Here is a 23,593-nt window from a genome sequence, read left to right on the forward strand (position 1 = left end):
GCTCACTGAAGAGACTGGCTAAAGTAGATGCGACACACACAGGCTCCTTGAAGCAATAAGAAATGCAGCCAGTCTGTCACCTATCCACATTTCTCAAGTCAGTCCCCGTAGTGGCCGTGGATGAAATGCCCTGCACTGCCCCCCCACCACAACCCACCCCACCCCTCCACATCTCACCCCACCCTCCACATCTCCTCAGGCTCAAAATAGAGCCGGGGATATGTGGTATGCAAACAGTCTGCAGGGCCAAAACAGTGCTAATTCTACAGAGCTCTGTGCTTTCAAAGTAATAGCTGTTGCTGAAGTAGTTATGATGACAGTGAAAGTGAGTGCACGGGTTGGTACAGATAAAAATAAAAAAAATAAATAAAAAGAAGAACAATTATTCAGACAAATTTGAAGAGTCACTTTCATGTGAGATCTTCATTTCTATGAAACCGATTATAGGGAGCTTTCTCTCTCTAGGCAAACTCTTTCCACTTCAGAGATAAAGAAGAAAGTCCAAAGATGCTAAAACAGAGATGAAAGTGATCTCATTTTTAACACTGACTAACATCTTAACCTCGTTTTGCATTTTGTGTAATACACTAAAGTTATATTATTGCTGGTGAGGATAGCACAAACGTGTCTTGAAAGCCTGTCACTAGCCCACTATTAGTTTTTTTCTGCAGCGTTTTTCAAGTATATGGACGTCATATGGAGGTTTTGTCAGTGCTGCATCCTGAGCCCGGTGTTTGGTGAAGGCTAAAGAAAAGTTAGGATTTTGTTTACGTGTCAAAAAAAAAGAAAGAAAAGAAACTTGTCCTGAAAAGTTTTCAAGTCACAGTTGACTTATTCAAAGTTTAATATGTGTTAGGAACAGGAGGATATTGTCTTTCATGAGTAGAAACTGAAAAGAATATGAATGAAGTACATGCAAAATGTCAAGGTACTGTATTTTGCAATCTGAGATATAATCAATCCAAGCAACTTTTAAATGATATATAATTAGAAATATTTGCGGCTTCACACTGGCAACATGTCAACATAACTTCTAAATGGAAACAGGGTTGAAGTTTTTAATTATCTCCAAGAATTATTATGGGAATTCTGTTCTCTCCTAGTAATGTGTCCACATTAAGTCTTTCAGAAAATAATGAGTTTTGTAGTGTATTGGACAGAGGACAAAGCCTTTTTTTTCCTCCACCGGTCCAGCCTTTAATATTATGTGAATGCAAGCTGAAGTTCAGTGAAGCGTTGATGCTGAGCCAAAGACTTGAGTCAGGAATTCCCACCTAGGATTCTTAAAAGCGCAGCAGCCGATCACATCTGGAGCGCTGTGAAGATAATGGCTTCTGTCAGCCAGTCCCCACTTTGTACTACAGATGAATGGAGCAATGCTGTATCGTTTGATCCTTGTTATACTGCCGAACTAATACTCCAATGCTCACTGCTGTCAGCGCTGGTTATTACTTGCCTTAATATACAGAATATATTAGTGACCGGTTGCTACTGTATCTGCACTGTCTTTATGAACTTCAAGAAAATATAAAGAAATTGAAAGAAATAATCAATATTAATGAAGAGCAGTGGCGTGCACAGGGGGGGGGGCTCAAATGTTGAAAAACGCGTGCTAAAGTGCCCTCTTAGAAGCCGAAACGTGTGCTAAAGTGCCCTCATGGGCGCCTAAATGTGTGCTAAAGTGCCCTCTAGGAGCCAAAACGTGTGCTAAAGTGCCCTCTTGGAAGCCAAAACGCGTGCTAAAGTGCCCTCTAGGAGCCAAAACGTGTGCTAAAGTGCCCTCTTGGAAGCCAAAACGCGTGCTAAAGTGCTCTCTAGGAGCCAAAGCGCGTGCTAAAGTGCCCTCTAGGAGCCAAAACGCGTGCTAAAGTGCCCTCTAGGAGCCAAAACGCGTGCTAAAGTGCCCTCATGGGGGCCAAAATGTGTGCTTAAGTGCCCTCTAGGAGCCAAAACGCGTGCTAAAGTGCCCTCTTGGAAGCCAAAACGCGTGCTAAAGTGCCCTCTAGGAGCCAAAACGCGTGCTAAAGTGCCCTCTAGGAGCCAAAACGCGTGCTAAAGTGCCCATGGGGGCCAAAATGTGTGCTTAAGTGCCCTCTAGGAGCATGCTAAAGTGCCCTCTAGAAGCCAAAACTTGTGCTAAAGTGCCCTCTAGGAGCCAAAACGTGTGCTAAAGTGCCCTCTTGGAAGCCAAAACGTGTGCTAAAGTGCCCTCTAGGAGCCAAAACATGTGCTAAAGTGCCCTCTAGGAGCCAAAACGTGTGCTAAAGTGCCCTCATGGGAGCCAAAATGTGTGCTAAAGTGCCCTCTAGGAGCCAAAACGTGTGCTACAGTGCCCTCTAGGAGCCAAAACGTGTGATAAAGTGCCCTCTAGGAGCCAAAACGTGTGATAAAGTGCCCTCTAGGAGCCAAAACGTGTGCTAAAGTGCCCTCTTGGAAGCCAAAACGCGTGCTAAAGTGCCCTCTAGGAGCCAAAACGCGTGCTAAAGTGCCCTCTAGGAGCCAAAACGCGTGCTAAAGTGCCCATGGGGGCCAAAATGTGTGCTAAAGTGCCCTCTAGGAGCCAAAACGTGTGCTAAAGTGCCCTCTAGGAGCCAAAACGTGTGCTAAAGTGCCCTCTTGGGGGCCAAAACGCATGCTAAAGTGCCCTCTTGGAAGCCAAAACGTGTGCTAAAGTGCCCTCTAGGAGCCAAAACATGTGCTAAAGTGCCCTCTAGGAGCCAAAACGTGTGCTAAAGTGCCCTCATGGGAGCCAAAATGTGTGCTAAAGTGCCCTCTAGGAGCCAAAACGTGTGCTACAGTGCCCTCTAGGAGCCAAAACGTGTGATAAAGTGCCCTCTAGGAGCCAAAACGTGTGCTAAAGTGCCCTCTAGGAGCCAAAACGTGTGATAAAGTGCCCTCTAGGAGCCAAAACGTGTGCTAAAGTGCCCTCTTGGAAGCCAAAACGCGTGCTAAAGTGCCCTCTAGGAGCCAAAACGCGTGCTAAAGTGCCCTCTAGGAGCCAAAACGCGTGCTAAAGTGCCCATGGGGGCCAAAATGTGTGCTTAAGTGCCCTCTAGGAGCCAAAACGTGTGCTAAAGTGCCCTCTAGGAGCCAAAACGTGTGCTAAAGTGCCCTCTTGGGAGCCAAAACGCATGCTAAAGTGCCCTCATGGGAGCCAAAATGTGTGCTAAAGTGCCCTCTTGGGAGCCAAAACGCATGCTAAAGTGCCCTCATGGGAGCCAAAATGTGTGCTACAGTGCCTATAGGAGCCAAAACGCGTGCTAAAGTGCCCTCATGGGGGCCAAAATGTGTGCTTAAGTGCCCTCTAGGAGCCAAAACGCATGCTAAAGTGCCCTCTTGGAAGCCAAAACGCGTGCTAAAGTGCCCTCTGGAGCCAAAACGCGTGCTAAAGTGCCCTCTAGGAGCCAAAACGCGTGCTAAAGTGCCCTCTGGAGCCAAAACGCGTGCTAAAGTGCCCTCTAGGAGCCAAAACGCGTGCTAAAGTGCCCTCTGGAGCCAAAACGCGTGCTAAAGTGCCCTCTAGGAGCCAAAACGCGTGCTAAAGTGCCCTCTAGAAGCCAAAACGTGTGCCAAAGTGCCCTCATGGGGGCCAAAACGTGTGCTAAAGTGCCCTCTAGGAGCCAAAACGCGTGCTAAAGTGCCCTCTAGGAGCCAAAACGCGTGCTAAAGTGCCCTCTAGGAGCCAAAACGCGTGCTTAAATGCCCTCATGGGAGCCAAAACGTGTGCTAAAGTGCCCTCTTCAGTGGCGAGGACGCGCTATATGTGCCCTTTTTTTTTCTTTTCTTTTCTTCATCTTTTCTGATGAAGAGTATATTATTCTAAAGGCTCAGCATTTACAGCCAAACTGTATCCGGACTTCCACCTTCAGTTTTTTGCTTTGATAACTGGTCTAATTTGTTCTTTTGATGTTGTGCAGCTGACATTAATTCCTCTCAGTTGGATTTTAGTGAGTAGCTAGGCTGGGCTCGGCTGTGAGATGTTATAACAAATCCTGGACTACATTACTAACTCATCAGATGCCACTCAAGACCAGCAGAGCTATAATAACCGACCATCATTTCCAGTATTGCCCATCATGTATACAGCTCCCAAAGGTTAACACGCTCACATTGCTGGAGTTATCAGAACAACAGCGAAGTAAAGATACAGATCTTAAAGGGACATTGTGTAACTTCTCCTGTTATATATTCACGAAAATCAATTATTTGGTTCAAAAGTCTGTTTTTCATTAATCAGTAATCCCCCCCATCAACAAACTGAAGTGTTCCTTTCAGCTCTGAATTAGCCGTTCATATCATTCATAGCGTTACACTGATGCTGCATTCACCTGCAGTCGGGCAGACGGCCGTCGGTAACAAACCAGATGTCATTTTAGTCACAGAAGTCCAGAGAAAGACGGTAAAACGTGGGTCGGGTAAACAATATGACATCGCCATGACAGCATATTGTCACGTGTATTGTTTTGCCTCGTGCTGACGGACCACTTGTTTACATAGAGGCTTGTTTATGCCGTTACGTGCAGCGGCTGTTGTCCGCCTGCCGTCTGCCCAATTTCATGTGAATGCAGCATGAAAAATACGATTGAGTTGCTTGCGATATACAACCACAACGCTAGATGGGAGGAATTCCTACACAATGCCGAATTTTCAGGGGAAAAAAGAAGAAGATTTAAACAATTTTTTTTGGTTGAATGATTGTTGCAGCTCTAGTTTACAGAAAACACTTTTTGTGACAAAAAAAAGTAAAATCTTAAACGTCCTTGTCGGTTTCCCGGTTTCACTTTCTTTGCTGATGTTATCAAGAAAGAGAAGAGGAAGCACATCCTCCGTCTCTCCTCAAATCCTCACGGAGATGATTCTTTTTTTTTTCTTCTTTTTTTTCACTTTGATACCTTGAGAAACAGAAAGTGAAGTTCAAATGCAGGAAACTCTAGAGCGGAGTGGAGTCTGCTATAAAACAGCCTTCAACCCAAATAAATTGGCTGTAAAGGGTCAGAAGAGGGTATAACTACACCTTCTTCTTTCATGTTTTATGCTATATGATTGAAATGTGTTATCACTGAAGGTCTTCTTCTCAGTTTTAGGCTGAATAACACACAACTTGAGCCTTTTACAGAGGTTACCACTGCAGCATGGCTTCTTCTTCTTGCTTGCGATTTTGCTGTAATTCCAGGAGTCATTGTAATCTATTGAGAACATCTGAATAAAGAGCGGAATTAAAAGTAGCATAACAAAGGATTTGTTTCATAGTGAAGTATGGTTTTCCTGAAATGGATGTGACAGACTGTCCCGGAGTATATAAGGAGGGCTAACAGCGAGCCAACACAGGAATATAAATCAAGCATTGTGCCCGTTTTCATGGATGAAATGCTTTGTCAGTATATCAGCACAGATAATAATTTGAATGCTGTGATAGAGTGTACGACCTGAGTGGATTTAATGAAAGGCAAAGTGATGAATTCACAACCCCACAAAGGAGAACACATATCTGTATTGAGGAGTGAAACAGCTTTGCCTGTCAGAGGCAGAAAAGAGAACAACTCATGCATGCAGCTGTCAGGTTATATATGTACGTACACACATTCGGACACAGAAAACACAATGGTGATTTATTCTTTTTCTATCATAAGACGTGTCTTTGCTTTTTTTCTTTTTCTCCCCCCTTCTTTTTCTGCTTCTTCTCCGTCTCCCTGTCCTCCTCTCCCCAGGCTCTCCCGACACAGTTGTAGAGAGAGAGCAGAGCAATGATGCGTGTCTTAGTGAAACCTGGTGAATAGTAATGAACCGAGCCAGTGTTTCTATTTGAGGGAAAGCAAGAGGAAGACGGAGACAGAGGGAGAGTGAGAATGAGAGAGGGTAGGGAAGGGAAGGATATGAGGGGAGGAAGGAGGAGAAGGAGGAGGAGGAGGAGGAGGAAGGCGGAGGAAGAGGAAGGGGGGTAAAGACTGTGAGTTGAAAACAAGGCTTCTCTTGCGGCAATGATGCAGCAGCACCGGCAGCGAGCGAGAAGCGCAGCGCTGACTGACAAGAGAGAGAGATGCAGATGCGTTAATCCTTCACACGATCGCCTTCGCTCGGTGTCACACGGCTCATCATTAGCCATTCTGACCAGACCGATGGGTGACGTCACTCATCAGAAAAAAAAACTGTATCTTTTCTCTTCTGGGGTGTGTTGCTTGTGCTCCATTATACAGTATAGGCTACCTCTCAAAAAAGAAAGCACACACAGAGACACACACAAACAGGGGGAGGAGGAGAGTGAATGTGAGTCACAGAGGGGCAACAGCACCTGCTGTCTCTCTCCATCCCAGATTCACCATACAGGCAAAACTGCATTCTCTCCCCGTGTGCTATAGTGATGGACTGTTGGGAAGACAAAGACGGGAGAAAAAAAAGAGGCCTAAACAAAAAAAGACTGAGAGACTCTTAGGACACCACAGTCCTCAGACAGACCAGTGCTGATTTGAAAGGCACTGCTCATTTAGTATTAGTAATTTTTATTTTTATTCCTTATTTCATTCCTTTTGGTCGTGCATGGTTTCCTGTTTTTAAACTCACACACCCCCCAGCACTGTGCATGCATGCAGCGTGGCAAAACAGCAAAGCAAAGCAAAACATGTGTTTGTGTGTTGTTGTTTGGGAGATAACATGTGCATGAATCCAGAGGAAAATGATAGAAATGTGAGCTTTGCTGTACACTCACTCTCACACACATACACACACACACACTCTCACACACACACGGCAGCCGAGGGATAAGTGACTGGAATATTCAGCAACTGGCTGCAAAGATCAACTGGAGTGCCAGGGCTGAAAGGAAAGGGAACAAACACAATAGACACCCCCCCCCTCCCTCCCCACCCTCAGCCCCCTACCTCAGCCCCCTCTCTTTCTTTTTATCCTTCTCCATCCAGGGACCCATGGGCACTCTGCCAACTTGGAATCTTAAGAACTCATTCAAAGAAAGCCAAAAAGAAAAAGGGGACTTGTTTAAAATCAGCAGCCATTCTTTCACAGTCTCTTGTTTTTCCTTACATTTCCCACGTGAAGAGGGGATTTTTTCTTTTTTTTCTCTCTTTCTGGTTGCTGTTTTCTCTGACATTGCATCTGAGGAGGGGAGAGAGAGAGACAGAGAGAGAGGGTGGAGGTAGAGGAGGTGGTGGGGTTTCTAGAATTGCCATTCATGTAACGTTTCGTCAGATTCATGGTTTGAGAGTATTGTGAGCGAGTGATCTCCCTTCTGAGCCCCCTTTCTCTCCCTCTCACGCTCTCTCTCCTCCTCTCTCTCCTCCTCCTCTCTCTCCTCCTCTCTCTCTCAGTTTTCATTCTGCTTTTACTCCCTCTCTGTCTCCCCCACTCTAGCTCCTGCTCACATAGTAACTCCTCCCCCCCACTACCCATTGTCTCTCTCCATACAGTATTAGGCTGACGGGATGCCATACTCGTTCCAGGGAGGGACGCGGGAGGAGAGGGAGAGGGAGAAGGAGGTAAGGAGTCAGATTTATAGCATAATAATAAGAAAGAATGCATCCATCCATCCATCCATCCATTCATCCATCCATCCATCCGGCCCTTAAAAACAACGCATGCCACCGTTACTTTCACTGAGTGTAAAGTGTTGCTGCTCAGAATGGCTTTGGTTTGTTTTCATCATGACTGACAGTGAGTATAAGAAGCAACTTCAATGATGATGAATGATGCTCTGAAGCTTTCATGTGTTGTGTGTGTGTGTGTGTGTCTAGTCTGCCTGGTGGAAGGTGCTTAGGTGTGTGTTTTTTTAGAAGAAAAAAAAGGGGGGAGTGCTGCATAGGATAAATAAGAAAAAAAGAAATATTACTACTAATAATAATAAAGTGCCAAGCCTTTATCTCCATCATTGTCTGTAGCTGTGTCAAAATGTCAAGGGCTAATTTGCAATATTGATTCTTGCTTTTGTCTTAGAGGGAAAAATGTCCACACTGCTGCTCATATTCTCCCTGTCAAGAGGAACAGATGAATGTATTCAGATATACTGTATATTATTATTATTATTATTATTATTATTATTATGATTAAACATGGCCATAATCTGAAGCCATTAAAAACATCTGGCCACTGACGATTGCCTGAATTGGCTCCCAGCAGAGAGAGAGAGAGAGGGGGGAACCGGGAACCGTGCGCGATGTTTAGGGATTAAAGCTAATCCTCCCTGTGGCTGAGATTCACCTTCTTGTCTGGACAGAGTCTGACACAGGGGCTTTACTAATTTATGCTGAGACATGCATGAGCACAGGCTCCCTGGAGCTCAGTGGCCGTGCTCTTTTTTTTTCTCACAAACCTGGAAAAAAAAAAAAAGCTGAAACACTTTCCCCTCAATCAGTGGCTAATGTTCCCTGTCAGAGGTCATGTGAATATCCACCTTGTATGTAATAAGCTCAACCAGATATTTATCCAAGTTTATCCAACAATTTGATTTTACTGCATGTGCTGTCAAAGTCACACTGGGCTTCACCTTGTTTCTGCCTCTTTAGAATAAAGTTACTGTAGGATTTTCTTATGATAAAAGTTTGGACGTGTTGGAGCTGTGTGACTGGATTAGGAAGTGAAATGTATAGTATCATAGCTGTGAGAAAAAATGTGAAACTACTATATCTAACACAGCGCTCTGCTTCCTTGCCTTGTCGGAATTGCTTGAAACAGGTGCATAGAAATAAGACCAGAAGTGGTTTTCTCTGTACTGGACAGTTGCAGCCCTAGTACAGGAAGCTTTGTGTGCTGGTTTGGAGCAAAAAAAAAAAAAAAAAGAGAGAGAGAGAGAAGGGGAGGCTGTCTCAATGGGGCTTTTGTTGTTTGAGTTGGAGACAGCAAAAGCACAAGAAACACTGACTGACAAATACCTGGCCCCTCTGTGCCTCAAATACCTCAGCGTTGCACTTGATACAATGTCAACAAATGCCTCCTCTGTCCTCTATAGTAGCCCCGTTTCCTCTCTGTCCACAAGATTTTTTCATGTTGTTATAAAGGCTACTGTTTTCTGAGCAGACATCTGGGTGAGCAGATTTGGCCTGGCTGCATAGCTGGAGAGCTGGAGTCTCTCTACTCACCGAGGGGTTGAAAAGGCTCCAAAGGACTTCCAACAGTCTGGTGCTTAAAACTGTGGTAAACAGTCTGCTGCTGTTTGAGTTGTTGCACTTTTTTTTTTTCATTTGACTCCTTTAAGGTTAAAGGGTCATGGGAATATGAATTAACTTATAATGTAATCAATCAAGTCGGAACAAACTTATAATGAAATCAATCAAGCATGCAGACAGTGTTTCTGTGCATTAATGATGCACATAATAACTCATCAGGGTTTGATTTAAGGAGGCACTGCAGGAGGAGAATGTTTATACTTTATATCTCCGAAAATATTTGGGTTATTAATAAACACTGCTACGCTTTCTGTGCTGAGCAGTTGAATTAAAATGCTGAGGTAATGATCTTCTTTGTGCTTGAGGAAGTCAAGCAAAGGGGAGGGAGGGGGGGAGTGGTGGTTGCTACAGAATATAGAAAGAGTTTACGTAATCTGTTTTGAATTCAGAAATAAAATCCTTTTGATTAACATTGTACCTTCTCCCTGTAGACGTTGATTTAAAACTGCATTTTTAATCAAAGATTATTCTCCAGCACCCTTAAGGAATTGAAGAGCTCGCAGGATATTGCTGGTATAGATTCAAGCGCTGGATAGGAGGTCAATTTATTTGAGGTTGTGCTGCGAGAAATGCAGTTTCTTCTTGTCTAAAGACAGTTTCACTCCACTCCCCCCGGGCCTCAGATGAATACTTCCAGTTTCTTTGGTTAATTATTCATGCGAGTGTGAGTTTTAAATCGTGAATGCTGTCTGCAACCTGCTCCTATTTTTTCCAGCTCTAACCATATGATTTTTCAGGCCTTGTTTTATTTTTTTTGTGTGTGTGTGTGTGTGTGTGGTATTGTCCTCCTCCAAATCAAACCACAGCTGTGTCTTATGGCTTTCTATTCCTATGTGAGTTCTTTCTAACACGTCATGTAGGGTTTAAAGCCATTGGGTACAAAGTGGAAGGTCGGCTGAAGAACTGTGTTTGACCATCTTTGTTATTCTTTTTCTTTCATTTGCTTTATATTCAGGCCAATCCAAACAACGTCAATGAATAGAATCCAAACATAAAGACACAATCATCATAATGAGTTTATATTAAAGTGTATAGTTTATTTTTTGTGGCACCTGAAACCTCATCTGATGACATCGTGCTCTCCTACAGCTTCAAACCGTTGGAGATGTGTTGAAGAGTTGGATCTACCAGTAGTTATTTTTCTAAGGGGGGTTTTCATAAAAGCTGTGGCTTTGCAGATGGTCAAGGAAATGAAATAGTTCTTTTCCTGCTGCAGTCAGCCGTTCTACAACTTCCATGAACAGCTTGGAGCTCTCGTTTCATCTGGGAAGTTTACTGTGGAAGTCACAACTCCGTGCATTCAGAGATGTTTCATTTAATGAGAACAGGAGAACATTTTGTACCACCTGTTATTTTATTTTTTCTTTGTAAGTGGAAGTTTGGGATTTTGCTGAGCACTCTTCAGTCCCTTGTGAGGGCATTTAAATATTTTCACACCATTTCCCCAGGAAATGGCACCTGTCTAGTTTTTTTTTTTTTTTTTACCAGCGTTAGTTAAAGTTTAAGTTGTGTCACATCATTACGTTCTAATGGAGCTTGAAACTGGTAAAAGCTCTATAAATGCTGAATCCACAGCAAACAGCAATTAGGAATCAGACCTACGTCACTGCTGCTTATACAGTGGTACTGTCCTTTGGGTTTTTTTGCGCTTTTCTCATATATATAGTGCCTTTATATTTTCCTATTAATGAAATCACAAAGTTGGGCACCAAAGTTATGATAAGGTCTAACTACAAAATCCTGTTTTTTCTTGTTGCCCGGTGACATAAGAGAAGTTATTAGAGGATATTATGACTTAACATTGATGACACGATAGCATATGAGGACTAATAGTCACATGAGGAGTAAGTTAAGCCACAGCTGCAGTAGAAAAATACTGTCTATTCATACTTCAATATTAAAAGTGAAATACACTGTTGGTTGCCCTCAAAGTTGCAATACATTTTCTTTCAGACACATTCCTCTTTTTATTCATATCTATACACATCAGTAATCACCTTTGACCAGGTGCAATGATGACATACTGAGTCCCAGTTGCCAGTTTTGAGAAGATATACACTTAATCTATCAAGGTTAAATCACATTGTCACAATCATTTCACGAGAAGAGGTGAAAATATATTTGATTCCAACTTCATGGGCAACAGTGTATAAACAGTTTGTGCAGGTTTTGTCTATGTATGTAAATGTCTTTACCTACAAAATCTTCCTTCATCTTGTTTACTTTTTTCATTTGTCTAACAGTGACCAAAAAGAGAGAGAGAAAGCTACTATTCATTCAGTATTTGTATTTCTCATTAATCCAAATTCAAAACAGTGATTATGCTCTGACCTGGAGCGGCTGTGTTAAATGGCCCTCACTATTATAAGATTTGTTCAAACCTTTATTCATCCCCTCTTTTGGTTTGACTTAGTGATAGAGAGCAGACTGTTTAATGGTACTTTGCATTTTAATATTATTATTGCTCTTTTCTTTTTTTTTTTGATCAAGGCCAGAGGATACCATGCAATAAAGATCCCTTAGCCCACTGAGCTCTCACAGTGCTGGTGTATAAAGCCCTTTGAATGTGGCCTCTCATGCTTCATCCACCCTCCCCGTCGAGTAGATTTTTCAAAAGGATTCCAAGAGCATTCAGTCTTCCTACCGCAATACCTCTCTGTTGAATATCTCATGACTTTGAACTTGAAAGCGTCTATATCAGGCTTACTGCATAAAATTGTATTTCTCAGAGAGCAAAAGCAAATATAAGCGAGTCGGGTCTCGGTCGACTTGAGCTTTGAGAGTTTTGATTTGAGAGGTTTTATGTTAATCGTAAAACTTTGTGTATGCATTGAAGATACTGTCTGTGTGATATGGTATGTTCTAATGCCACAATCCCAACTATGTGTGTTTTATGCTTGAAATATTTAAAACCATTACAGTAAAAGCATCAGTTTAAGACCAACAAAGGGCATCACAATATATTTCACTCAAACAGGAACAGCGATACTGTCGCTGTGTGAGTTTATCATGGGCATAGTTTCCTGACCTGCCTGCTTTGAATCATTTGCAAAACTCCCACTGGGCGACACGTACAACACTGTGAACCAAAATTTTAAAAAGGCCCTCCACAGTTCAGAGGCAAAAAGCGACAAAAAGAGAAAAGATTCAAAAATCAAAGTATGAGAGTACTTCTTAATCCGATGATAAACTAATTTATGTACACGACTGATGAATCCCAATTAGGCAATTCCACTCTCCCTCGTCATCCCGCTGGAAATCCCCACTGCAAACAAATGTTGTTTTTCTCACATCTCAACAGTGTGTCGATGTAATCTAAAAATGGTCCGGTTCACAAAGTTCACGACAGCGAACAGCACAGCAGGCGATCTAGAAGTCTATTCAACTCTCAAATATCACTGCACTGAGATGTAAACACCTGCTGCCTTTTCATTTCACATTTGCATTTTTTTTTTTTTTTTTGCAGAGCAGCAAGATAGCAAAGTTACCATCTAATTAAATATGTTTTTATTGCATTGCAGCAACGACAAACAAAAAAACAACTTGGTATAATGGTGCCCATGTAATCTGATCCTGTTCGAACATTTTACTGTATCTTTATCTTTTATTTCATCTCTGGACCTCAGGACAATTACTATTATTTGTGGATTCCAATAACCACTTGATGGAAGGAGGTTCTTAATGGCACATGTCAATCAATCAACATGGCATTTTTTTGCCTTACAATATAGACGATGACATGAATTTATGTTTTTTCTGTTAACAGGTGTTACAAAGAGATCTACTCACCACTACATGTTGTTCTATGTGGATGCAGCCAGTAAATATGCAGCAGCAGCAGAATACACCAGACGAGACGCCACAGCTCCGATGGCGAACCAACCAAGCCGGCGGGGTCAAACCTAGAGGTCAAAGGTATGAAATCAACAGTTGATGGGATGGCTTTGGCAGGAGGAAAAGCTGATGTAATTTGGCCACTTGGGGGCAGCAGAAAGAAACTGTGAACACAGAATTCACATATTCTCACTGATGTTTAACGTTTTTGTGTTTTTGCTTATACTCGAACATTTATGAGGAAACGTCAGCAATAATTTGGAGTTGTTTCTGGCCACTTGGAAAAAAAATATTCACTCTGCATTGGCTCAGTTCTTATACTTGGACCTATATTTAAGATTTGACTGGGTCTATTTTTGTGCAGTAGTTTTAATGGAACCTCATACTACTGAAACAGTGCTAGAAACATGCATTCATTTGCCAGAATTTACAAAATCTCCACAGGGTTAACTAATTACATTCAGTATACCACATTGAATGAACAATGTTAATGAAAACCCTAAGATCTAGCATATTTGACTAAGTTTGCAAATTATTTAACATTTGTATCATATCAAATATTTTGGCCAAATGAATGTACTTTCATAGCCTGGCTAACACCAGACCTCATCTCATTGTAGAGCGAATAAAATCATGCATAAAGCATTATGCAGTAATTTCTATCAACATCATTAGTTCATTATTAAACACAAGACTGGATCTGGATAAGCAGAAGAAAATGGATGTGAATAAGAAAGATGTAACAAGTAAAATGCAAATAAGATGCATAAAACGTTTAATAACATTACTCAGTTTTTGTTAGAAAAAATATTTTGTAATTAAAGATTTTGTAGGCCTAATACCTTTGAAAGCTGGAATTAATAAAATCTCCAAAAACCTGGTGCCTTCCTGCAGTGACAGGTTAAAAGAATTGGCTGATATCAGATTATATTATCATTATCTTATCCAATTTAAGTGGGTTTAATTATAATACTGGCACCTCTCTGCTTCCTTCCATATTGAATAACTGGGGGTAAAATAGTAACATTAACATTCAGCTAGCTAATGAAAACCCAAAACATAATGATATGTAATCACTTAGGCTAATTCAAAATGTACAATCTAATATCAATATTTTAATCATTATTTGCAGCCAGGACCCAGTTAGTTAGTTAGTTGGTTAGTTGGTTGGTTTAGTGCCATGTAAAGCGACCTACTTGCTGTCAATCAAGCCATCGGTTGCAGCTGTTCTCAATTCAGCCGGTGTTATTCTCAGAGCGCAGCAGAGTCTCCACGAGTACTGTAGCTCCGACTTGAAGCGCGTCTTGCTGCAAACACAAGGCTCAACAACTTAGTGTACAGTAGTTGTTATATCTCCCGCGTCCTCCTCCTTGTGACATGCCGGTGTTTGTGGAGGACCCCGCTCATTTCTCTAAATCTAGACTGAGGTCAGATTTAGTTGCCCACAATGTGGAGCTGCCACCCGGCAAGAGCAGAAAGGAGGCGTATGTGCAGTTGTATTTAAAACACATCGGCACCAAAAACGCAGCGGATTTTTCCAGCGACGAGGAGGATCAAGCACAAGATGGAGCTGTGAGTGGATCAATATGATGCAGGCTTTTTTTTTTGTTTTTGTTGGATCATATTGTTTTGTAAAGATAAACTCCATCTGCATAAGTTTAAGTATATCATTGTGCTTGTCAATTCAGTTTTCCCTTTGCACACTAGACTTACTTACTTTTACTGGAGTAAAGTATCAGTCCTGCACTCCAAATGCTGTTTTCAGCTAAAGGGGCACAACGCTGTTTTTCATTTGTGAATGACTGGATAAATTCAAATGATTAAAACTAATACAATAGTATATCTATGTGAAAGGTTTAGGAGAGAAAATTACTCAGGAATTTCTAACGACCTGTACATATCTGGAATGTGACAACTAACTAAGGAGTTGTGCATAGTTGCATAGTTGTACCCTGGTTCTTTGCTTGGGGGCAACAAACCCAAGAGGTTGGAAGCTGCTGTGCTGGGTTGAGCAACTTATTGTTTTTGTGTAGTGGAGTGCTAAATTACAATACTTAAGAAAAGAACAAGTACTTGAGGACTGTGTGAGTTCATGTTATTAATTACCTCCCGGACAAGTAGGCTATTGCAAGAAGGCCTCAGGTTCCTGGTAAAAGATATATCAACTAAGGACTTCAAGCATAATCTTATATATTTTTGGGCTATTGTGCATTATAGTAATGGTGATAAAGGTGAGTTAAAGTCCCACTCCCGCGACCCTTTTCGGCCATTTTAAAACCAGCTCATTAGCCATGCACATTAGCAATGCACCTCTGGGGGGTGGGCGGAGTCTGCGCTGTTTTGCACCCGCCCAGCCACCTCCTCGCACCCCACCCCCCGGTTGCTGACAGCTGGACATTGTACAATTACAGATTCAGCGTGTTTAGCGTAAAACTAAGCACTGGGATTTCGATCCCAGACTGGAACATAGTCCTTGCTCACGGTGCAAGCTGCTCTACCAGGTGAGCTATACTTGCTATACCATGACAGTTACACCGAGCTGTGAACCCTTTCACCTCTGAGCCAGATGCAGAGCGGGGTGGGAGCTTGTAGCACTAGTGCCCTCCCCTGGAGCTGTGACACCATCAACTCCAGTCTCCCTGAAACTGCCAGTTTGCGTCTGCCATTGGTTCACAGCAGTTTGAAGGCAGAAAAACTCAGAAATGCAATTTTGCACTTCCTTTTCTGCTGATATGTCCTCTAACACAAGAAAAATGCCACAGGAACATGTGAAAAGCTCAAAAAACACGATTTTCACGGGAGTGGGTCTTTAAACCAATGCTGCACCTGGTCTCCTGCTATACACGCCTCCCTTATTCTGTAAACTGTACAGAAGATATCTGGGTCACTATACCAAACGGTCTTCTCAGCTTGCTGTAGCTCACTGGAGGTCCTTGACCATTAAGCCACCTGCTGTATGGTTGGTATAGACTTACACCAGACGTCTCTGTAGTTTGCGGCTGAAGTCATGTCACGTGCATGTTTGCTGCTGCTGCACCTGTCGCACTCATTTATGCGTGCAAGGAAGAGCACAGCACTTCTCTGCAAGTTGTTTCTGGGCTGTGTCACTGGGTGGGAAAACAACTGTGTTCCCATTCAAGAGCTTCAAGTTGAAAGATTTGCACCCTTGACCCAATGTTCCCATTTAGAGCTGATATAATTTGTCACACACTAGGGGCTGACAGAAAAATCTGCAACTATATTAATAATAAGACTATACTTTTATTTTTCAAGCAAACATATTCTCTGGTTCCATTTTCCAGTTTTTTGTTCTCTAGGCTATATAAATATTTGCAAAATCTTTGAGCCTTAGATTATTGGTCATTATTTTCACTTTGTTAAAGGCATTTTAATACCAAGTTGATGTAAAATGGAAAATAATTAGCAGATAAATGAATGTTGCTTTCAGCTGCACTGATACTAGAGTGTTTCCCCAGAAGGTATAATTCATGTTTTCTTATGTTGAGTTGTGATTAACATAATTATTAGCAGCCGACTGTGACACAATATTTTTTATGACACTGATATAAAAACTATTTTACGTGAATTTCCTTATTCCAGATCTGTTTCATGTAAATATTAAATGTGAGATGAACCATTTATATGTGGATAAAACAGTCTCTCTCTCAAATGTTGATGGGGGCTCTGCTGCTACAAACCCGTCTTTAGCGTTCCTATTTTTCTGCGGTTGTTGATTTTGAATCACAATAGGTAGATGTAAAAGCAGAAGATTTACAACGTGATGAGATGAATATTGAAAACATTTTGTGAGCTGCAAGCCTGCAGCCATTTTCACGCTATATCTCACACCATGAAAGTGCTTGCATTCATGCTGGAGTCTTAAATTCTGCTTATTTTGTTTTATGCGGATAAAGGGGGAGAATCCAGAGAGGGCAGACGTGCGCGACCCAAGTGATATGACTGATGATGAACTCAGGGCTGCACTGGTCGCACATGGGGTTAACGTCGGACCCATAGTCGGTAAGCCTTATACTGAAATACTGTACTAGTTTCCATCATAGTAATAGGATTCTTGTTGTCTTAAACACCACTAATTATTACAGTATTGTTTGCCTTTGCCAGCCTCCACCAGGCACTTGTATGAGAAGGTCAGTAGGAAGCTTCAGTCTGATGGACATAACCGACTAAATGGAGCGGACAAAGGCACATTGTACTCCGACAGTGAAGAAGAGGAGGAAAGTGGGGAAGAGGAGGAAAATGGGCAAGACGAAGACGCAGAACCAGGTATGACTTTAAAAAAAACCCATTAATTTAACATAATGTAAAACAGCTGGTGTGTTGCATATGACTACTGCTGCCGTGTGCACATCTGAATGTAAATACATAAATATACCTACAGTATGTGTTATTTTCTGTGACTTGAACAGGTGCTGAGGGGGACAAGGAAGAAACGGTAGAGCAGTCAGACCAGGCCCAACAAGAGAGCAGCCAGGTGAGAGAGTGTGGGAAGGGCTTGTTATCTTGGGAATACGACTTGTTCACATGAAGCTCTTCAAATGCCTGAAATATGGGAGCTTACTCTGCTTTTATACTTTTTCATATTGCATGTTACTATCACCTGCTACATTGAAACTGTCTTCCCTACAGTGCCACTCAGTGGTTACATATTGAAACTGTAAAACAGTAGTATTAGTGCTTGCTTGTGTGTTGTTTTTTTTCCCCCCCAGAATGGTGCTTTTGCTTACCCACAGTGCTTTTTACCCCCATCAAGAATGGTAAATACATACAGATATTTAGGGTGTTGTTGGTGCACATTTTTTTGTCAAAGTGAATCCTCAGGGGAAACTTATTATAGGCTATGTGCTTTTCTATTCCTGTATTCGATTGGATTGGCCTTTTTTTCCCTAGAATGTGAGGACTACAAGAAATGGGGAGGCTAGTCTCAAGTGGAATTCGGGGAATGCGTTAAAATCATCCGAGTGGAGTCGGTCTCGCTGCTCCCAGATTCCCGTAGGAATTAGTCGAGCATCCTCTGTAGATCAACGCTCAGGATTAGGATCAGGGGTAGGCTGGTCTCATTTCACATCTCTTGTGGATTTTGAATTCTCTGCATTCCTTGCTTAGCCTTTATTATTGCTCCTTCTCAAGCAACTTGTAGGGTATTTTTCATCTTAAAGTGACGGGCATTGCATTGGTATCTCACAGATTTATAGCCTGGGTGATGATGACTGATACATTTTGTGTTGCTTTCAATATATATGATAATAATGTGAATCCTTACAGGTTCCATCTGGATCACAATCAGTCGTTGCCACTAGTTGTTCATCTCCCTCTCAGTCCTTCAGCATCGCTCAAATGGTTGAGGAGGAAAGTTGTTTTTTAAAGTCACACTCCACATCTTTAAAGTGATACGCCAACATTTTTTATTCCATGTCTTGCCTCACTCCCGAGTCCATGACAAGCAGATAGACACCATCCTTTCGACTGTGCGTGCAGTAACAAGGGAGATAGAGCCGTATCGCCCGTAATTAGCTTAGCTCAAATGCTGGAAGTGTATCGTTAGCCTGCCTCCACCTAAAGTCGCTAATTAGCTTAGCTCAAACACTGGAAGTGTATGGGTAGTGTTAGCCTGCCTCCTACCCGAGCCAAAATCAGCAGTCAGAAGCTGATTTCATTTTAGCTCTAAACTCTGTAAATATATCACTTTATCGACATTTCAAACATTTTTAGGCGAGAAAGTAGCCGTTTAGATCAGCAGTGTGTCGTTAATTTGTCTAAATACCAGCTGTTTACAATTTTTGTTCGGACGAATTCGGCGCTACTCAAGCTAGCAGTTGTGACCAAAACACTTCCGGTAACTTTCACAAAATAAAACACCCGTTGTCCTTTACATCCAGAAAACCATGACGATAGAATTTGTGCTTTTACTTTGAAATAGGAAGCTAACCTACCCCCGATGTAGCTAGCTTGAACCAAAATACACCGTCTTTGCTTGAACCCTCCGTTTTGACCGATCTGGTCCCGTTAGCGGCATTTGACCGCTCAAGATGCCTTACCGGAGAGTTTTGTCAGCTCTGAGACGAAGATCGGCCCGTTTAGAGTTGCTGAGTGTCTCTGATGACTTTGAGGCAGCTAGGCTAACACTACCTATACACTTCAAGCGTTTGAGCTAAGCTAATTAAAGGGATAGTTCAACATTTTGGCAAATTGGCCCATTGCCATAATCGCTATAGTCATAGCAGTAGGTTCGTTAACTTTATTTGTCGGTGCAAACTATTTTTAGAACGGCGGAGCGGAGCGGCAGGCTGCTCAGAGCTACACTATGGAGGCTAAAGGAATTTCTTGGTTTCCCTCATCAAACTCATCAAATACAAAATCCCCAAACTCCAAAACCCTTTCGTGGACAAGTTGTGACCTGCACAATCACCACGCTATGAGATAATAATGGAACGTTACGAAACTGAGCCGTTTTCGAGGTAAATACAGGGTAAATACAGAGACTGCTTGCTGAAAAACTGTCCCTGAACGCAACGCGCATCAGCGGTTTTGCATGAATTTCCCTCTAAAACGGCTCCGTCTCGTAACGTTCCGTTATTATCTCATAGCGTGGTGATTGTGCAGCTCACAACTTGTCTACGACAGCGTTTTTGAGTTGTTGGGTTGTGTATTTGATGAGTTTGATGAGGGAAACCAAGAAATTCCATTAGCCTCCATAGCGTAGCCCTGAACAGCCTGCCGCTCCGCTCCACCGTTCTAAAAATAGCTTGCACCGACAATTAAAAGTAATGAACCTACTGCTATGACTATAGACCCTTTCAGAGAGTATAAACAAAGACAGGTGTGGCTCATTAGAAAACGCTCTGGTACACTAAATGGAATGGAGCCTTAATTAGTATCCTTGGTAACACCTGTCTTTGTTTATACTCTCTGAAAGGGTCTATAGCGATTATGGCAATGGGCCAATTTGCCAAAATGTTGAACTATCCCTTTAAGGGCGATATGGGCTCTATCTCCCTTGTTACTGCACGCACAGTCGAAAGGATGGCGTCTATCTGCTGGTCATGGACTCGGGAGTGAGGCAAGACACAAAAAAAAAAATGTTGACGGTATCCCTTTAAAAATCAACCTGTCATTTAATTTTATTTCTGGGTTTGAAAAATAATTTAGTGATGTACATTCTCACTCTGAACAACAGATGGAGAGTCAGACGCCACCGTTGCCTAGAACAAACACTACTACTAAGCAGGAGTTGAAGGGGAGCAATGTGCAGAAACATTGTTTGAGGTCCCAAGGGGTCAGTAGTTCTCAACACTGTTCAGTCACACTTTAAGCTCAGACTCTGGTGGTTCGAGTGCTGGAGAGGGTCACTCACTCACTGCAGGCACAAAGGAGGGAATACAAACTTCAGAAATCAAGTGTGTCATTAACCTGTTACTCTCCTATAGGTGGACATGATGCCGGCTGTGAACAAGTGCACCATGACAAACGATTCCCTGTACTACACCCCCAGGGCTTCCCCTCATAAATCAGGATATAAGGCATAATGCATCTTCATGAAGGCTTTTCTTTTCCTGTTTTCTACTGTATGTGACTTGCAGGGGGACATGAGCATTTCCTATAAGAACACGCTAAGTTCGGTGTAACTCCTTTCATATGTCAATGTTTAACTAGAGATTTCATAACGGTGCCTCAGTTTTAATATTTTGTTAGCATGTGTTGAATCTCTGGTTATTACATCACCGATCACCCTTTTCCTTCCTTTCTACCCGACGGCCTGGGTCTCTGTCACTGTGTGTGGGACGCTGCTATCTGCATGGGATATTTTTTCCCCCTGTTTTGTCTGGTTGCTTTTGGGAGTAACTTTTGGTTTCTTTTCTAGCTTCCTGAGGAGCCTGTGAAAGATGCTCTCAAGGAGATGTTTCCAGATACCGAGACCACACCCACAGGGATCTGGTAAGTCACAGGTTTCTGCACTGTTGTTGTTGTTGAATGAGACAGGAAATGCGCAGGATTGGTAATTGGTTGTGAGTGACATGTGGACACTATAGCTTCCATATAGACACAAACGATGCATTTTCATAGTTTTTGGTTATAACACTGACATTTTGCATGTGAGTAACCGTTGTATTCATGATAGATCCACTCAGTAAAAGGCAGACTTAAACAGTTCTGCTTGAGGACCAGTAGATTTTTTATTTATTTATGCCCTTAAAAGCTTAAAATGGGGGTTTTGTGTGCAGTCTCATCTGTGAAAGACAGTTCTCAACACAGTAGGGGGTAATGGACTTTTTCATTTTTTGATAAAGCACAGGCTCCCTCTATATCTATTTTGGAAAATAGAAATGTTTGTATGTTTCTACTGTATTTCAAATTCTGGCCAGTAGATGGCAATCTTGAACCACTTTGCTGAAAGGGTTCAGTGAAGCTTCATCTCTTTTTTTTTCTTTTTTTTAAATTTTTTTCCCTTTATTTCTTTCTTCAGTTCATCCATCTCATATATATATATATATATACAAACCCACAAACACCAAAAAATAAAAAAACACATAAAAGACAAAGCATACCTTCTCATGTGTACATAATATATAATGGTTAATACGTTGTTAGATGCTATTACTAGTAATCAAATCAGCAATAATAACCTAATACAAGTATCCAGTGGATAATAGTAAATAACTAAGAATATATAATAATAATAATAATAAAAGTAATAATAATGATAAAGGAAAAAAAAACACGAACAGCTATTACACCAAATTTAAAGTAAACTAACTTATTATCAATCAGCAAATTGTTAAAAATAAATAAGTAATAACATAAAAATAAAATAAAATAAAATAAAAATAAAAAGCTTCATTTCACCATCACTAATATATACTGTATACATGTATCTCTGCTTCAGTGCCACTCGTCGGAGACCAATCAAGGGGGCAGCAGCGAGACCGGTCCAGTACGAATACCCAGAGACCCCCGTCAGTCCGACCACGGCAGAGAGACGAGAGGTGGAGCGTCGGCTCGTACCCGTCCTCGTACAGACTTTGGTCTTCCTCTTCATGGCGTGCGTCCTGTACCTCATTTGTGTTGGTCTTTGTGACGACTCATCGAGTCCGTTTGTGGCCTTACTGGACAGTCTATCCCAGGGGTTAGGCAGCGAGGAGGGGCTTCTGCTTCAGACAGAGGCACAGGACACACAAGCAGCTTATGGCCACGAGTAACTGTGGTGACAGTGTTTTTTGTTGTTGTTGTTTTTAACTGTCTACATTGATTTACAAATGTCTAGTTACTTTATTTGTTGATGCAAGCCATACAGAATTTGTCCTATAGGATGTCTTCAGGGAGCACCTCTTCATTTAAACGTGTTATGTTACTGTGTTTGTACGGGAGCAAACCTCAAAGTCTCAAAGTCTGGTTTTACATTTGTGGAAGTTCTACCAATCTTGTCCTTTTTTAAAGTTAAGACAATTAAATCAAGTCATAGAGGTGCTGTGAAAACTTTACAGAATGTTACTGAATGTTTTGGTAAATGTAATAATAATAATAATAATGAGAATTGTGTTATTGATCTATTTCTTAAATCTAAGTTGTGTAAATTGATGGTGCTTTTGTCAATGAATTGGTATTTTCGATGTGTCTCATGTTTTAAATGTTTGAATTATGCCATTAAAGAATATTTTGCTTGATACTTTTTGGACTGATGATCATAAAGAGAATTAAGAATATATAACAAGGTAAAATCCACTTTTACTACACTACCAGTTTTGACACACCAGTTCTCATTCAGTGTTTTTCTTTATCTTCATTACTTTCTACATTGTAGATTCACACTGAAGACATCAAAACTATGAAGGAACACATAGCCGATTATGTTAACAAAAGTGTTAAACAAGCAGAAGTTTTAGCTATATTAGATTTTTCGAAGTAGCCACCTTTTTTACACACTTTTCTGTCATCAGCTTCATCATCTGGAACAGTCTTGAAGGAGTTCCCAGAGGTGCTGAGCACTTTGTCGGCTGTTTTGCCTTCACACTGTGGTCCGATCCCAAACCATTTCGATTGGGTTTAGGTCAGGTGACAGAAATGAGTCCACAATTTTTTTTTGCAATCTTTAATTACCATTGCTGGTATTTGGTCTTCCACTGTTGCCTACTCAGCTATAAAAACTATGTCATGCTCTTTTTTTTTTTTTTTTACTTCTTATGTTTTTATAATTGCTAACATTTCTATTACTATTATTATTTTACTCTCCCTGCTGCTATGAGCATTTTGCACTTTAACTATCTCAAATGGGAAAAACAGCAGTTTATTCAAGAAAACTAGCACTTTAATCAATCATGTAGCCTACATTGCAAACACCCTGCACTTTATTGGCCCAAGGAGCTGTTGCTGGCCCACCCTTTGGTGTTTTGTGTTCTGGTACAACCATCTCTTCGTTGTTCGACAATTGATTAATGGCAGGCTATTGCAGTGGTTCTCAACTGGTGGGTCAGGACCCAAAAGTGGGTCGCGGACCCCTTCTGGATGGGTCGCGGACAGCTGGTCAAAAAAGTAAATAATATTTAATGCACATCTGATGTTGGACATGTCTTTTT

At 41.6% G+C, this 23,593-nt stretch overlaps 1 protein-coding gene across 1 annotated transcript; it reads left to right on the plus strand.

Moving 5' to 3' along the window:
• The first annotated feature begins 14,237 nt into the window (after window positions 1–14,237).
• Window positions 14,238–22,656, plus strand: lemd1 (LEM domain containing 1). Its single transcript, XM_083975360.1, has 6 exons — window positions 14,238–14,576; window positions 16,919–17,024; window positions 17,127–17,288; window positions 17,432–17,496; window positions 20,884–20,957; window positions 21,907–22,656. The coding sequence occupies exons 1-6, from the start codon at window positions 14,382–14,384 to the stop codon at window positions 22,217–22,219; spliced, it is 915 nt and encodes a 304-aa protein (XP_083831486.1). The 5' UTR covers window positions 14,238–14,381; the 3' UTR covers window positions 22,220–22,656.
• The last annotated feature ends 937 nt before the right edge of the window (window positions 22,657–23,593 follow it).

This window comes from Trachurus trachurus, assembly GCF_905171665.1.
Source record: "Trachurus trachurus genome assembly, chromosome: 7".
Taxonomy (NCBI): Eukaryota; Metazoa; Chordata; class Actinopteri; order Carangiformes; family Carangidae; genus Trachurus; species Trachurus trachurus.